The 17,375-nt window shown below is 38.3% G+C and overlaps 1 protein-coding gene across 3 annotated transcripts in view; it reads left to right on the top strand.

Annotated features, from left to right (window-relative positions):
• Positions 1 to 17,375, top strand: part of LOC106868723 (protogenin-like) — a 133,825-nt gene that overhangs the window by 90,912 nt on the left and 25,538 nt on the right. For all 3 annotated transcript variants that reach the window (XM_014914127.2, XM_014914121.2, XM_014914135.2), the window contains exons 4-12: positions 7,587 to 7,753; positions 9,349 to 9,477; positions 10,428 to 10,577; positions 11,298 to 11,452; positions 11,663 to 11,795; positions 12,568 to 12,705; positions 12,981 to 13,133; positions 13,757 to 13,945; positions 15,974 to 16,096. In XM_014914127.2, the coding sequence (XP_014769613.1) occupies positions 7,587 to 7,753; positions 9,349 to 9,477; positions 10,428 to 10,577; positions 11,298 to 11,452; positions 11,663 to 11,795; positions 12,568 to 12,705; positions 12,981 to 13,133; positions 13,757 to 13,945; positions 15,974 to 16,096 (1,337 nt within the window). The remainder of the gene's footprint in view (positions 1 to 7,586; positions 7,754 to 9,348; positions 9,478 to 10,427; positions 10,578 to 11,297; positions 11,453 to 11,662; positions 11,796 to 12,567; positions 12,706 to 12,980; positions 13,134 to 13,756; positions 13,946 to 15,973; positions 16,097 to 17,375) is intronic.

Genomic DNA, 17,375 nt, shown 5'->3' with positions numbered 1-17,375 from the left:
ATATATATATATATATATATATATATATATATATATATATAGTAGAAACCACAGAGTTAATTTAGGGCTGAGAGCTTCATGCATTAGCACTTTGATAAGTGCAAACTCACAAAACACTCTGGCCTGAGTCACTCTGTTGCTTCTGCTACATATTAATAAAACATATGTATGTGTACTTAAGTTTGGCAAAAAAAGACTGATAGAATAAGTGAAGTCCTGGGGTTAATTTGTTGACCATGCTGGTGAACCAGCATGATCGCAGTCAAAATAACTGAAAAGAGTAAAAGAATGCTCTTATTTTGAATTCTATTTTTCCTGTTTATATCACTGTGGTGCCTCAACATGGCCACGGCCTTAGGGCTGAAACATATAAAAGAATAAATATGTATATATATATATATATGAAGGGTTCCGTTCAGTTTCCTTCTGCTAAATCCCACTCACAAGGCTTTGGTTGGCCCGAGGCTATAGTAGAAGGTACCTCGCAGTGGGACTGAATCTGGAACCATGTGGTTGGGAAGTAAGCTTCTTACCAAATGGCCACTCCTGCACCATATATGTAAAGTATATATATACATTGTTAACCCCTCCCCACTCACATGCGCACATACCCGCAGAGGATTGATGATGACTCACAACAAAATGTTACCTGTACGGTTTCTCCACCCCCATCTCTATCTCTCTCCCTCTCTCTCTCTCACCTGTCTTCTCAATCAATGCACATTTCATCCTTGCATATCCACTGCTTTCACAACTACTACTCAATCTTGTGTACTACTACCACCGCTACAACAACAACTACTATTACTACTACTACTACTACTACTACTGCAGAGGAGTTTCACAGTTAGTTTTTCAGCTACATTTCCATAACATGTGTGCTTCTGTGTCTTTTATCTTGTTTCAGTCCTTGGACTACACTTTGGAAGGTTTTAGTTGAACAAATTAACCCAAATACTTATTTCTTAAAGTGGCTGTGTGGTAAGAAGCTTGCTTCGCAACCACATAGTTCCTGGTTCATGTGACACCTTGAGCAAGTGTTTTCTACTATAACCTCTGGCCGACCGAAAGAAGCCTGTTGTATGTATGTATATACGTTTGTGTGTGTCTTTGTCACCCCACCATTGCTTGATAATTGATGTTGGTTTGAAGTCCTGGGGTCGATTTGTTTGATTACAACCCTTTAAGGTGGTGCTCCAGCATGACCACAGTCAAATGACTGAAATGTGTAGAAGAATGAAAGAATTCTACTATCTTGTTTGCCAAACTGCTAAGGTATGGGAAATTAGACATGCGTACATACATACATACAGTATGTCCCCACAAAGTTTTCATGTAGCAAATTCACTTGCAAGGGGTTGATTGGTCCATGACTATATTAGAAGACACCTACTAAGAGAAAACCTGAAGCCACATTGTTGTAAAGGAAGCTTAACCACACAGCCATGCTTGTTCTTCTGTGCACATGTGCATATATATATAGCCCCAAGTTACAAAGCAACTATAAACCCTAGGTTGGTTTTGATCCAGAAGTGACTATGATGAAAAATGTCCCAGCTGTGACCATCTTTTCTTGTATTTAGTACAGCCTGGTGGCAGTTGAGAAGAGGGGTTCTGGGTAGGAAACTAGTTCAGAGGAGGATAGGTTGTTGTGGTAACTGTAGAAGAGAGACTGGGAGAAAGACTCGATGTATCTGTGTGCAAGTTGGCGAGTATATTTTTGTTGATCAGTTGTTTGGCCTTTCAGAAGAGGTATACCATATTGTATTAGTAGCAGCAATACAGTCGCATGTGTTTTATAAAGCTCAGTAAAGTGAACAGTACTCAAGTATTTTTGTTACTAAGAAGAGAAAGCGCCCCCAGTGTTTGTGTTGCAGTTTTGTCAAGTTATCTCCCTTATGTGTGACTAGCAAACACATATAAAGTAGAGATCAATGAAAGATCCATGAGAATATTTTGACACCTTTGGCAGATGTTTTGCCTTCTACCGTAGCGTCAGACTGACCAATGCCTTGTATGTGAAAGGTGTGTTTTTCCATCACTTGTTTCAGTCATTAGATTGCAGCCGTGCTGGGACACTGCTTTGGATGGTTTAGTCAAACCTGTCTCAGTATCTATTTTTTATTTAAAAACAAATTTGATACTTATTTTATTAATCTCTTTTGCTGAATTGCTAAGCTACAGGAGTGGAAACAAGCCAACACTAGTTGTCAAGCAGTGTGGAGGGATACACACAAATACACATGCTTACACACACACACATACAACAGGCTTCCAGTTTCCATCCTCCACATCCTCTCACAAGGCATTGGTTGACTCAGGGCTATGAGAGAAGGCACTTGCCCTAAGTGCCATGGCATAGCACTAAACCTGAACTCATGTGGTTGCAAAGCTAACATTTTAACCACACATCCACCCTGTTTGCAAGGAAAATATGTTTATGCTTTGAAATCAATTTGGCAAGTTGCACGTCATTCGTGTGTTTAGTGTTTTGGTGTTAAAAGAAACAAGGTTGTCATGCTATACTGCTAACCCCCTCAAGAATAGCTGCACTCCAGTTGCAAGATAACAAAGCATTCAGTAAGTTCACAATGCTACCACCGCTGGTTTCATCCGCAAGTTTGTTGTTCCCCCAAATGTTCCTATCACTTGCTACTAGTTAAACTTTGCAGCTGTTTACTTTTCATGGGAGTGCTGATAACAATATATGAACCACTCCACCTCTCAGCTGTGCCCACCCTATCCACTCAACCCTGTGCACTCGCCGTGCAGTGTGGCTGACCTACACCAGTACAGGTCTTCGGTTCAACTCTTCTTACCAGTGCTTTGTTGTGCATCAGTGAAGAACACCTAATTCCACCTATCAGACCGCAACTGTTTGCTGGAATTTAGGTACCAGAGAATATTCTAGTTATGATACCTAATCAGAGTTCACTTGGCTATTAGATGTTAGTTTGACAGTTACAGGCATAGCTGTGTGGTTAAGAAGCTTACTTTGCAACCACATGGTTTCAGGTTGAGTCCTTCTGTACGACACTTTGTCTTGTGCTATAACCCTGGGCCAAACAAGGCCTTATGAGTGAATTTAACTGGCAAAAACTGGAGAAACTCATCATGCGTGTGTATGTTCAACTAAACTCTTCAAGGCGGTGCTCCACCTTTACCACAGACTAAAACAAGTTGAAGGTAACATTGTAGTTCACCTGGTTGTTGAAGGCTTAGATACCAGATTAGATAGTGTGACAATGTTACCTGTAGTAGACTGGCTTCTTAAGAAAGGCATGATAGCCTCATCTTCCAGTTCACACTTGAAAAATATAGAGAGGATCTTTTGGGGAGAAAATATTCTACATACTACAGGTGCAGGCGTGGCTGTGTGGTAAGAAGCTTGCTTCCTAATCACATGGTTCCGGGTTCACTCCCATTGCATGACACCTTGGGCAAGTGTCTCCAACTATAGCCTCAGGCCAGCCAAATGCCTTGTGAGTAGATTTGGTCAACGGAAACTGAAAGAAGCCTGTCGTGTGTGTGTGTGTAATGCATATGTTTGTATATATATATTTAAGTGTCTTTCTGTTTGTTTGTCCACCCTGCGCTCGCTTGACAACCGATGTAGGTGTGTTTATGTCCCCGTAACTTGGCGGTTCGGCAAAAAAGACCAATAGAATAAGTACTAGGCTTACAAAGAATAAGGGGGCAATTCGTTTTATTAAAGGCAGTGCTCCAGCAAGGCTGCAGTCAAATGACAAACGTGTAAAAGAATATACTACAGGAGTGACTGTGTGGTAAGTGGCTTGCTTACCAACCACATAGTTCCAGGTTCAATCCCACTGCGTGGCACCTTGGGCAAGTCTCTTCTACTATAGCCTTAGGCCGACCAAAGCCTTGTGAGTGGATTTGGTAGGCGGAAACTGAAAGAAGCCCGTCGTATATATGTATATATGTGTGTGTGTGTCTATGTTTGTTCCCCCACCAACATCGCTTGATAACCGATGCTGGTGTGTTTACGTCCCAGTAACTTAGCAGTTCGGCAAAATAGACCGATAGAATAATCACTAGGCTTACAAAGACTAAGTCCTGGGGTCGATTTGCTCGACTAAAGGCGGCGCTCCAGCATGGCCGTCATAACTGAAACAAGTAAAAGAAAGTATATAGGTAAATTGTATGTATTGGTATGGTTGTTGATGTTTAGTTCGAAGTCAACCTTAGACTACATTATCTAATGTACCCACTTTAATGTCGGCCGTGTGTCATTTGAGGAAGATTTCGTTTGCTATTTTTCGTAGGTCGCTCTATATCATAGAGAACAGGCACGGGTAACCTTTTTCCGAGAAGCGGGCGGCACCGCTAGAAATTTTCAAGGTAATTTTTCGTTAGGTGTGCCATTCAAGAATCCCCCGCGAATCGCAGTTGCCCCGTGATTGATGTAGAAGCTTAGACGAATTTATGTGGTAGTATATGTATAATAGTGTGCGCGCATGCTGCATGTGATGGTATATATCTTTGTCGGTGTGTGTTGATGTGGATACGGGATCTTATATATATATATGTAAAATATATGTGTGTGTACGTACATTATTATTGTATGTATATATACACATGTGGCGGGTAAATTAGGACAGTGATGAATGGAGGTGGATTTTTCAGTAAATGTGGATGTTACTAACAAAGAGAAAATAACGGCCGTTGATTGGCCGATGTGGAGACAAAGGAGGTGTGTCAACTGTCAATCAAAATACGTACTATAATTTGATTGGTAATCGTAGAAGCAGGTTTGTTTAGTTGTTTTTGTTTTTTTTTATGTTTCATGATTTAGTGATTTCTATTCTCATCATAATTATGGTGTAATTTAGAAAGCTGAACTGGGTGTGTTGGATTTATGAACACACTTGTATCTGGTGTGTATACAGTGCATGTAATAACAACGTTTTCATTTTGGCCCCAGGTCAGCTTTTGATTCAGTAGATCTTGTGATTAAAAGTGTTTCTCAGCGTTTATGTATAGTACTCATGATTACATTATCCGATGCGTTCTCAAGATAAAGGGGTATAAATTATATGAGGGAGATTTCACAGCTATTATTAACATGTCGACCGATCACGTACTATGGGTTTCGTTGATTTGTGTGTGTGTATCGTTGTGCCCACGTCAGACCCAATCCAGTAGGACGTTCCATTTGTGACCATCTAGTCTATTTATTGAAAGCAAAGCGTGGATTTAAAATTAACGTTATCCAATGTCTTTCCATGTTTAACTATGAAGGCGGACGAAACATGGCTGCTATCGAGCATGTGACCCCTGTAGAGACTCCCTTGCTTGGTTCACTACTTTATTATGGAAGTGAGGGGCGGGGGGATATGGAATTTATGGAGGATCACGAGGAAAATGGCTAGAACTGACTAACTACAAATATGTAAAATATCTGTAATCCAAAATAATTTTTTTATTTTTTTTATTTAATTTAATAAATTTTGAGGGGCCATGGCTTCTATTTTGAACTCGTCGAGCGGACCGCTTAATATTTTACCACTTTGATAAGAAATGAAGTTAACTTATTTTTGTGTCATCGTTGTTGTTTTAACCCCAGGCCAAATCTGCTTTGATAGACCTAAGATCAGCAATAATCTAGCGATGACTATCCCTCCTTTTCAGATTGAATTCCTCTCGGAGAACATGGTCCACATCATGCTTCTATTAAAAAAAGAAAGAAAAGAAAAATGTGATTTTTGAAAGCGGTTTGACTGCTATTTCTAACAAATCGAGAGGCCCCGTAGAAATTCCATCCACCTCTGTTTCCTAAAATCCCTTGTAACAGTTGTGCTGAATTGGAAGAATATAAAAATTTCTCTCCCCGTATTCTTGTCTTGCAGTCGTTGAAAAAAAAATTTTAATCAACCGAAAATCAAAAATTCTCAAGGCGCACGCACATAGGTGAGAGGGAGGAGGAGAGGGAGGGAGTGTAGTTATAACGTGAATTACAAAGCAAGGGAAGTAATTCATCAATGCGTTTACAGTTACCTCCCCTGCTATATTTATATCGACCACTATGAAGTCAAGCCCACACTCCACAGTTAAATGCTCTTCGTGAAGGTATGCTCCAGCTCTGCTCTGGCCCAGGATCCTGAAGAAGGTTGTTGGAATCTTTCGACCTCTATCCGCACCGTTCCGACGCTACCACCATGTGAGGCCTTTGGCGAAGCTCGCTCTCTTGCACGCATTGAGGCCAGGTCTCTAGTTTTAAAGGTTACCTTTTCAAGGCATCAGTTTCGAAGGCACTGTAATGATTAGCGGACACTGCTTTTATTCCTAACTAAAAGCACTACTAATAATTGAGTGGATGACATGGTAAACTATAAATATCTGTTTTATTAAAAAAAAAAAAAAAACCCCCAAGAAAACCTCACTTAAGCATTGAACCAATTCATGAACAGTAGCGAAAGTTGAGCATCATCACCTTTCATCACTTTTCATCCTTTAACGTTCATCTTTCATGCTGGCACGGGTTGGAAAGATTGACAATATCTGACGTGTCCGAGGACTACATCATGCTACATCCATTGTGTAATTAAGGTATGGTTTCTAAAGCTGGTTGCTGTTCCTATCGCCAATCACTCAACATTGTTCTAGGTGTTTCTTTCATGACACCATCAGCACTTGTGAGGTTGTGGTGAGTGGGGCAACGGTAGAGAGGGAAGTGGTTCTGTGGTAGGAGATTAGAGAGTAAAATATAAGAGAAGTGTGTGGGTAATCAAAGACAGAAGTAATAAGGTGTCAGGGTGGACGTATTTCCCTCGGAGGACTCGCAGAGAAAACACAACGAGTTGTACAATTTAATTATTACATTTATTATTCAATGACATACAAAGAACGCACTCACCCAATGTTCGTTATGAATAAACAAGAATCATGTCCGCCATATATATCAATGACATTTTACTATGACAGTCACACAAGACAACAACAATGAAACAATGAACTCAGATGAACCACAGTGACACACGGAACGTCAGACGAATTACATATCTAACAGTCCATATAACAGTATTGTTTTGTCCTTTATATATTTACTTATTTAAACCCGTCACTCTCCATAGAGCAAAGGCCATCAACTCTTTTCCTCTGCCAGGTCTTATAAGTTCTAAAATATCAATATTTATGTAACTTTCCTTTCTAGGAAGGGGTGTTGGCATTCTGGTAAGAGGTGGTTTGACATGTTTGTACAGAACATTGGAACTGAACAACATTCATTTACAACAATCTTGTTATATTAAAACAAAGTGACACAAACATACACTCATGCACACACACATACGTGCATATCTGTAAAATGTTTTTTTAGCTGCCATCTACGAAATTTATTCAAAAGGCTCTGGTTGCCCAGAGCTATAGTATAAAACATTTTGCCCAAGGTGCCATGTAGTGGAACTGAACGTAAAACCATGTGATTGGGAAGAAAACTTCTAAATCACACAGACATGACTGCAACTGAAAGCAATTTTGTTTTTTGCGGGGTTTTTTGTGTGAAAAATTTACTGTTTGCTCTCCTTTTTCCCTAAAGTTTAAATATCTCTCTGGTATATCCACAGGTACACAACACTACCTTCAGGTATACTCCAGATTTACAATGTTAAGAAATCTGATATTGGTTTCTATCGATGCCGGAGTTATCATGGGGCTCTGCAACAACTGCCAAACCAAGTGTCCAAATTCCAGTGGAGAGATAGTTCACAAGCCAAACTGGATGTACAAGAAAGTAAGTATAGTTGATTTATGGAATATCTTCTGCCAACCTATGGGTCAGATTTCCTACAGTAGATTGTGCATCCCATTGCAGCCCTCACCAATTTCCAGATAATGTAATATTTCCTCATGGCTGAATATGCTTTTGTGGAACATTCAAAAATGAAGAACACCGCTTGTATGACAATGACATTCATTTACAAGTGTCACATGCTGTCAAAACAAAGACACACACACACACACATACATATGTGGTTAAGAAGCTTCTCAATCAGAGAACCATATCTCTGCTTCTAATACTCATTGTTGTTTTGTACTCCTTTCTTGTTCACACAGTATTTTCTTAATCACTAAAAATATATTATGTGATTTAATTCATTTCCAAAATGTCAAAAATTTCGTATGATACAAAGAAATAGCTTTAACACTTATTTATTCATTGGTCTATAAACCTTTGAATGGTATTTTTACTTATTGAAAAATCACATTAACTATTTATTGGTATCTAAAAATTTTGTTTGGTTAGCATCTATACCAAAAGTCATCACATAAATCTGTGAAAATAGTATTTTAACCTACTAAAAATAACCACATTATTATTTATGTAAGAAGGACAAATTCGAGGGAGGTTTTGGTTTAAATATTAAACATAATACTACTGAATGAGTACTTTTGAATGGGTTGATATCATTTAGTCGAGGATAATCTGTGGTAGTTTTATAGCATGGAACTTAAGATGGTTTGAGTTAGACTAGAAAAATAGAGCCAGCAGTGATTTAAACCTTTAATACTGAAACCAGACATATTCAGCTCAGATATTCTCCCCATTTTCATTGAAATCTCAAAGCTATGAGATAATTCATGTGAATAAATAAGCAAAACATTTGACAAAGTAATCTGAATGCTAAACGATTAAGCTTTTTCTTACTAACCCACTTTGGTTCTATGATAAAAGTAAACCTCCTGTTTTAATATAATCTAAATTAAATTCTCTCATCAAAATTTCATGGTATTTCATGTTCCAAATGTCAACTTAATAATGACAGTTATTTTATTTAATTTTTCATTATTTTCGAAATTAATTGAAACAGGCTCTGTATTTCAACAGAAATGCAATAAAAGGGTTTGTGTAAGTTGCTAATGTATGACCAGAGCTGTTTAAGTTCTAGGATTGGCATTGTTGGCTGAGGCAGTGGCTCTGAACCATTTTTCTTTTTTTTTTTTATCTGTGGACCCTTTTTATTCTTATTTACTCTGGTGGACTCTCAGAGCTATTCAGTGTTTAAAATAACCTATAATATCTTTATTATTAAATATTATTAGGAATAGTATTTTTAAAAAAAGTATTAAATTATTTGGTGTATTGTAGAAGTATAAACAATTTATTTCTCATAAATCTTAAGAAATCTTATAAGGACCCTATTTGAGAACTATTGGTCTAACGTAACACTGATTGTTTAAAGTTAAGATTATTAGTCCTAAGGTGGATTTGTATTCAAACCATAAATGTTGTTATAGTATAATTTTTTTCCCTAGAATTCCATTATATGTATTATGTAATTTTTGTTCTGTCTTTCTGTTACGCTGACGTTTGCATTTCTTCACCAGGTTCCGGGTCGCGACCCCCAAGGTTCCTCAGTCAATCGTCCGGAGTAAAAGCCATGGCAGGAAGTACTACAGTTTTGGTGTGTATTGCTGATGGGAGTCCTCTTCCTAAGATCACTTGGTCCAGGGAAGGTAAGATCTGTAAACCCAAACTACAAGTTATAATTTGTTATATGCTAGAGAAGCAGTATTAAATTTAAATAGCTATTAAGAAAGGCTGAAAATCGTCTCGACACCAGATGCATTTTGGTCTCATTGGGCCTTATCCATGGTGTGTTCTCACAGCCAGTCAAAGTCTTCTAATATAAAAGAAAATAATGAATAAACATTCACTAGTATTTCAAATGGCTGCCTGGCTGAATAAAAATTCTTTATATGCTTTAGAAACAGTATTAAATTAAAATAACTATCTGTTCTATACTTAAGGTAAATACATCATTGATTGGCAATTTACTACAGTAACCATTCAGAGTACCACTTGGCTGTTGTCATAGGTACCTCCTACATACAACTCGGTAGACTGGGCTGTTGTAATGCTTACATATAGCTTGGTAAACTGGCTGTCATCACAGACAGTGGCACTTCCTACACATACCTAAGTCAAGTAGGCTGATGGACGTCTTACAGTTAGTTGGGCTGATCTGTTGCCACAGACACTCTACAGTGCTGGTCCCGTGGCCTGTTTGGTAATACATCCATGATCCTTCTATAGTGAATTAAATACCAGTAATACACTGAGGTTGAGCTAGGACAGCTAGCCATACTTTTATTATATGGTTCTGTGTGTAGCAGACGCCAAGATATTTATCAAAATTTCAAAGCCAGACTTTTGGTTTGTTTGAAACCATTTCATTTCTTTATTTTTCCTTCCTTTTCTGTTTTCTTCTTTGTTTTCTTTCTTTCCTATTTCTGTCTCTCTCCATTACTACTTTTCCCTATTTCCTTTCATTCTCTTCATTTTTTTTCTGTCCCCCCCCCCCTCTCTCTCTTCCTTTACCTCTTTCTTTCCATTTCTTTTTTGGTTTCTTATGATCAAACGTCATCATTTAACTTTCCTTCTCTTTCTACTTTCTGTTTTATAGATGGGAAGAAAATCCAGGGGAAAAACACGAAAGTCCTCCTTGGTGGGAGCCTACAGCTGAGTCACCTGGAGAGGAAGGACAGTGGCAACTATATTTGTACAGCATCCGCTGGTTCAACAATCTCAGCCGTCATCTCATTGGACGTACAAGGTAGGTGTAGCACTGATTACATTTCTTCATCTTAGATATTCACTATTTTGTTACTTCACCAATAACGATGATGACATACGTTTATCTCTCTGTGTATGTGTCTGACTCCTGTGTCTTTGTGTATGTCTGTGTCTGAACTGTGTGTGTCTGTGTCTCTTTGGCTGTGTAGGGTCTGTGTCTCTTTGGCTGTGTAGGGTCTGTCTTTCTCTGTCTGATTGTTTATCTCTCTTTCTCTCTCTCTCTCTATCTGCCATGTTGATTAACCCCACATCAGTTCTAAGGACACCCTGTAATTAAAGGCCTTCCAACTATGACCATCCCTGTTTTTGGGCATTGTAAATCTAGAACTACATTATACAATGCATATCACACCACCCTCTTATCAAAGCAGTACACTTATCATTTGAAGATAATTTGGTTGCTATTTCTAGCAGATCAAGTGCCATTGTGTTGTTACATAGTTCTGGTCATCTGTATCTAATTACAGCCACTAAGTCCTGATCAATTCTATCCAACTAGACCCACAGCACAATTAATCTTAATAGGTTCTATTTGGTTAGACCCATGCCCGACTTGTGACCCCTACTCACAAGTCTTGCATTCCAGCTGGCTCTCTGTCAAATGTGTCAATGTTAACTGTGTTAGCTGATTGAACTGTGTGTATACTATGACATCTACTTACCTAATGGTTTCTTGAAACAAATATTTCTTTCTATCCAGTTGAACCTGAAATTCTCAACGAACTACCCCACAGAGCTTATCCCCAAGCTCACGTTGTCGACTTCATCTGTCGTTACGATGCTGTACCATTTCCGACACTCACCTGGCTATTCAATGGAAACAAGATAAAGGCGGACAGCAGAATCTCAATTACAGTAAGTATTTTTCATTTTTCTCCCAATGAACGTTTTGGCTTTTGGAGATTTGGCTATTTTATAAAAATCTTGCTTGATTGGAAAGGCCAAAAGCCTTTGTGGCCTTAGAAGGCATTAGATGTTTGTTAACAGTTGTGTGTATATTTGTTAGTGGCTTTGTATGTGTCTGTAACTCAAAATAACTCTTCTTCTTTTCTCATCTGTGAACAGCCGAAGAAAGATGGAATATCTCTGCTAAGAATTATTCAAAGTCAAGAGACCGATTCCGGCTATTACCAATGTTTTGCTGAGAATTCTGTTGGTTATGCTACAGGGTTAGCCAGGCTAAAGATTGAAGTCAATGGTAAATATTGCTTCGACTTCCTTTCTGTATTTTTTATTGATGTCTTTTGTCTTTGGAGAAATTAACCTTTTAACATGTAAATCACACAGATCCTACTCAATATGGTCTTTCTAAAAATAAGCAATCACAGTGAAACCACAAAATTATGAAGTAATGCATGAGAAATTGAAACCAATGAATAAATAAGCATTACATTTGACAATAGTGAAGGTGCATGGCTCAGTGGTTTTAAATGTTGCCAGAATGAGAGAGATGTTTAGGCACATAGGTTGGAGTATATGTTTGACTTTGCCCTTCATCCAATTGGGGTCGATAAAATAAGTATCGGTTGAACAATGGGGTCGATAAAATAAGTATCGGTTGAACAATGGGGTCGATGTAATCGACTGGCACTCAAATTTCAGGCCTTATACCTATAGTAGAAAGGATCATCATCTTCATTGAGTAAGAGAGCAGCACATGCTGTCAAAGTGACCCTTGGGTACAAATATAGGAAGCCCAATATACTCTCATCATGATCACCTGTCTGATAAGGGTACACCAGGCACATGCATCACCACCATAAGTGTGTGACATAGTGACCTCATATCAAGTTAAATAGCACATGACCTTGCAGGTGGAGACCCAGGTAGAATTTTCTTTGGGTCGAGTATCCCATCCCTATTGCTATTATTACTATTATTATAAACTTTTGAACATGTATTAATGTATATTTTCTCTCATTCTCTTTTTCTTTCTTGCACCCCATCATCATCATCATCATCAATATCAGTGAAAGCACCAAATCCTCCACGCAATGTAACCCTCCATACAGTCACAATGAATGCCTTAAACATAAGCTGGCAGCCACCTATAGCCAAACCATGCTGTCCCATCAAGACATATTCTGTCCATTGTTCAAGAAAATCAAGTTTGTATTCTGATTATTTTTTTTTTTATTTGTGTTGTAGATTAGTGTTTGAAATTATTTCTTAAAAATTTTATTTGTAATTTAATACAGTATAATCAGATATTTGACTTGCAGTGACAAAAATTGGTGTTTCTAGTGGGCCGATACGTATATACATGTGTATAAGTATGCATGTATATATGTGTGTGTCTATGTGTGTATACGTATGCATGTATGTGTATATTTATGTGTGTGTACTCTACCAAGAAATTTATATCAATGATTTCTTCATACAGAACCAGGAAAAGATTACCTTGTCAAGAAGAACACCTACCTAATATTGAAGGACCTGGAGCCCTTTACCAACTACAGCTGTTATGTCACTGCATACAACCATTTTGGTGCCAGTGGCCATTCCAACAGTGTGTCTCAGTTCACTCCTGATGCCAGTAAGTACAACTTCAAATAACTGGTCTGTTAATCATTTTTGCAAGCTTTCCTCCCATTCTCTGTTAAAAGTTAGGGTACAAAATGAAGAGAATATTTGGTCTAGCAGTACCTGCTTCACACAAAAACTGATGCATGTTTATACACTTATGCACAGAGGTTGTGTGAAAAAGCACTGAAGAATTGAGACTAGTAATAGAAAGAAGCAACGGTAAAGGGTTTTCGAAGTTTTACCCAAGCACATGCTTCCAGGTTCAGTCCTGTGTATGACACCTTGGGCACGTGTCTTCTTTTGCAGACAGAAACTGAAAGAAGCCTGTGATTGTGTGTGTGTGTCTCCCACCACTGCTTGACAACCAGTGTTTGTGTGTTTATGTGTCTGTAACTTAGCAGTTGAGTAAAAAGTGACTGATAGAATAAGTACCAGTCTTTTAAAAAGAAATAAGTAAATACTGCTGTCGATTCATTCGACTAAAAATTCTCCATGGTGGTGTTCCAGCGTGGCCACATGCTGCAAAATACAATATGTGACAACTTCCAGCCTCCAGTATGACTTTCTACTTTATGCCTGATGTGATGTAATGACTCTATCCATATATATCTGTTTTTCTCTCTCTCTCTTTAGCACCTTTAGTTGCTCCACAAGTAAATATACTTGGTAAAACACCAACCAGCATTAAGATCAACTGGGATGAAATACCAAGGGAGTACCGTCGTGGTGTGATCACCCAATACAGGGTTTACTACAAGGCTCACAACAGAACCAATATGGAAAAGTTCAAGAAACCAGCAGTCAGGGAATATTTAATTACTGGTATGCATTGTTGTTATTGGCCCTCTCTCTCTATCTCTCTCTCTCATAACTCTGCTATGTACTGTTTGTGTTTCTAATATACACTACACATACAAACACACAACCAGATCTCTGGTGGCACTGACTCTACGGCTGGGTTGGGGGCTCATCTCTAGTACTGTTGCCACATCTCTGTGGTGTTACCTACTTCACTACTAGAACTACCTCATTCTAGTACATCGTAGTGTTACTGTTACACACAGATACACCTATGACATCTGTAGTGGAACCTGTTTTACTTGTAGGGGCAATGTTCTCTGTTCCTCACTTTACCACATCTTTTTGTAAGTGTTAAACCACATACTACATCTGTGACGGGACCTGCTGTACCTCACTTGAGTACATCATATTGTTACTGTTTTACACACACACACACAAAACATTTATAGTGGTACCTACTTTACAGCTAAGAGGACTGTGCCTCACTAGTGCATCATGTTGTTACAGTAACATGCACAAAATTTGTGGTGGTACATGCTTTACTGTTAGGGACACTGTACCTAACTCTAGCATGTCATATTTTTACTGTTACACATCTGTGGTGGTACCTACTTTACGATTAGGCAGCCTGTACCTGACTGGTACTGACAGTGCTACCACCATATATAAACAGATGACATCCAGTCAGACTTACTACCTTCTGTACCATCTGCACAAATTTTATGAGCGGTACATCAAGCCAATCGGACATCTTTTACATTTGTCTTTCAGACTAATAAATAGCAGCTAAGTTTATTTTCCCAATTTACATGCTTATAGACTTGACGAAAGAGAGGTTAGTTTAGCGTTAGGGGTGGTCACAGCTGGAACTGATGTGATCATATGTCTCTTGGATGAGGAGGAGAAAGCGCACGGCTTAGTAGTTAGGGTATTCAACTTACAATTGTAAGGTTGTGAGTTCAATTCTCAGCAGCGCATTGGTGTCCCTGAGCAAGACACTTTATTTCTTGTTCCAGTCCACTCAGCTGGTAAAAATAAGTTGTGCCTTTAATTCATATTGTGCCCTGTCATATTTTGTGTCATGCTAAATCTCCCTGAGGACTACATTAAGGGTATGTGTATCTGTGAAGTACTCAGTCACTTGCACATTAATTTCATGAGCAGGCTGTTGCATTGATCAGATCAACTGGAACACCCGTCGTCATATCCAAGAGAGTGTCAGTTAGATGGGGATCAGGAGCTGGTTTGGGGTCAAACTTCAGCAACAAGCAACTCTTTTTCCCCATAATGACTCATTAGAAAAATCTCATGTATTTTATCTTTGAAGTTAGTTACTGTTATTGCTGTTGTTTTATAGCCCTGGGTCAGCTCTGATCCTGCAGGCTTATGATTGAAGACATTCCAGCTATGACCACTTAATCTTAGGATGTATTTAATACATCCCCCTTCTTTTAGGCATAGACATGAATGTGTGGTTAAGGAGTTTGCTTCTCGACCACAAGGTTTTGAGTTCAGCCCCACTTCGTAGCACCTTGGGCAATTGTATTCTAATGTAGCTCCAGGGCAACCAAAAACCTCAGAAGTGGATTTGGTTGACAGAAACTGAATGAATCCCTGCGTGCTTGTGTCACCTTTTCTTGACATTGCATTATAGCTGTAAATGAGTATCACCATCATACAAGCAGTGTTGTTCATTCCCAGAGTTCTGTAAATGTGTGTCTGGCTACGGGAAAATACTGTCTTATTTGGAAATAGCTATGGGTTGGTGGCAAGAAAGGTATCCAGCCATAAAAAGTCTGCCTCAGCAAATCCCAGCTGAGCCATGCAACCACAGAGAAGTGGATAGTAAAACAACAACAATGGGTTCTAATGTTCTTTGTAGGGTATGATCAATAGAGATTTGGTTTCTATTTCTACCACATTGAGTAACCACGAACAAGCTTTCCTGTCACTTAGTAATTACACCCAATGATGATCATGAGGAAGTGGTGGGTGGGTTAGACAAACTATCCACTCCATGTGTGACCCTCCCTATTTTGCATTTTTCAGATCTTATGCCAGACACTGTCTACCACATTCGACTGTTAGCTGGTACCAATGCAGGCTTCCCAACATTGTACGACTCCGACTGGCCTTGGGTTATCACCAGGACCTTGAATTTGAAGAGACCAGGTAAAAAAAAAAATCTAATTATTTTATGACAAATTAGTAATTAATGAAGAAGACAAAAAAAAAAAAGACTATTGATTGGTTATTGATATCTGTGAAACGTCATTAAGTTGTCTGGCCCAGTTGTGGCCTGATCTTTTTTTTCTTGTTTTTCATTTTTCAATTAATTTTTCTCTTTTCCATTTGACTCCTTACACTTAATTAATTGTGGTATTGTTTTAATTACTGTTTATAATTAATCTCTGATCCACTGGTTCACTGGCACATTTATTTTAACCCTTTTGTGACCAAATCTCTGACAACAAAGCTACCTTTCATAGTTTGCTTATCAGTCTGAGTACGCAGGTGTTTTAGTAAAAATAATCTAATTAAACCAAACAGGTTGCCCTTTGTGATTCAACTCATCCAAATAATTAGGAATTCAGAAGCATTTAGTGAGCTACAACAGTGTTATGGATGTCTTGAGTCAGTGTTTAGTAGGCATTACAGAAATTAGATCAAAAACCTCAGGAAACTTGGTGGTAGTGATGTTCTTATATAAAACTGTGATGATAGTATTTTTACCTTATGATGTATCCCATTTTTTAAAAATTTATCATTTATGTAAATACTAGAGTTTTAATGACGCTTTTTAATTAAATTATGAATATTGTAATTAATATGGGTTGCCTAGGAGATGGGTGGTCTCAGACTGGTACTATGGGACAAAGGATAGTCTCTGGACAGGTTGGTAATACAGGACAAAGAATGGTCAGAGGTGGATTTGTAATGCAGTACCAGTGGTATTCTTGGGGATATATATATCATCCATAATGACTGTTAAATAGCTTTTTTTTTCATTTTTCACAGAATTTGTTTTTTGTTTTTCTTTGCCATATTTTCATCATAAACTCATTTGTCATTTCCTAGAACTTGGATACATCTATCTTTCTCACTCTCTGGTCTGTCTGTCTCTCTCTCTCCATATATATATATGTGTGTGTGTATGAAGATAGCAAGCTGGCAGAATCATTAGAGTGTGGACAGAATGCTCAGTGGCATTTCTTCTGGCTGTTTACATTGAGTTCAAATACTGTCAAGGTTGGCTTAACTTTTCATCCTTTCGGGGCTGATGTAGTCACCTCTCCATCCTCTCAAAATTGCTGGCCTTGTGCCTTAATAAGAAATATTATCATTTTTGTATACCCGTCCTTCACACATAACATCATCCTACACACTTGTCCTTCATTCTAAATTGTTTCAGAATATGAAGTCATATTTATATATATATATATATATATAT

Source organism: Octopus bimaculoides, chromosome 23 (assembly GCF_001194135.2).
Source record: "Octopus bimaculoides isolate UCB-OBI-ISO-001 chromosome 23, ASM119413v2, whole genome shotgun sequence".
NCBI classification, from domain to species: domain Eukaryota; kingdom Metazoa; phylum Mollusca; class Cephalopoda; order Octopoda; family Octopodidae; genus Octopus; species Octopus bimaculoides.
The sequence above is the reverse complement of the archived record's forward strand: the minus strand, read 5'-3'. Positions and strand labels throughout refer to the sequence as shown.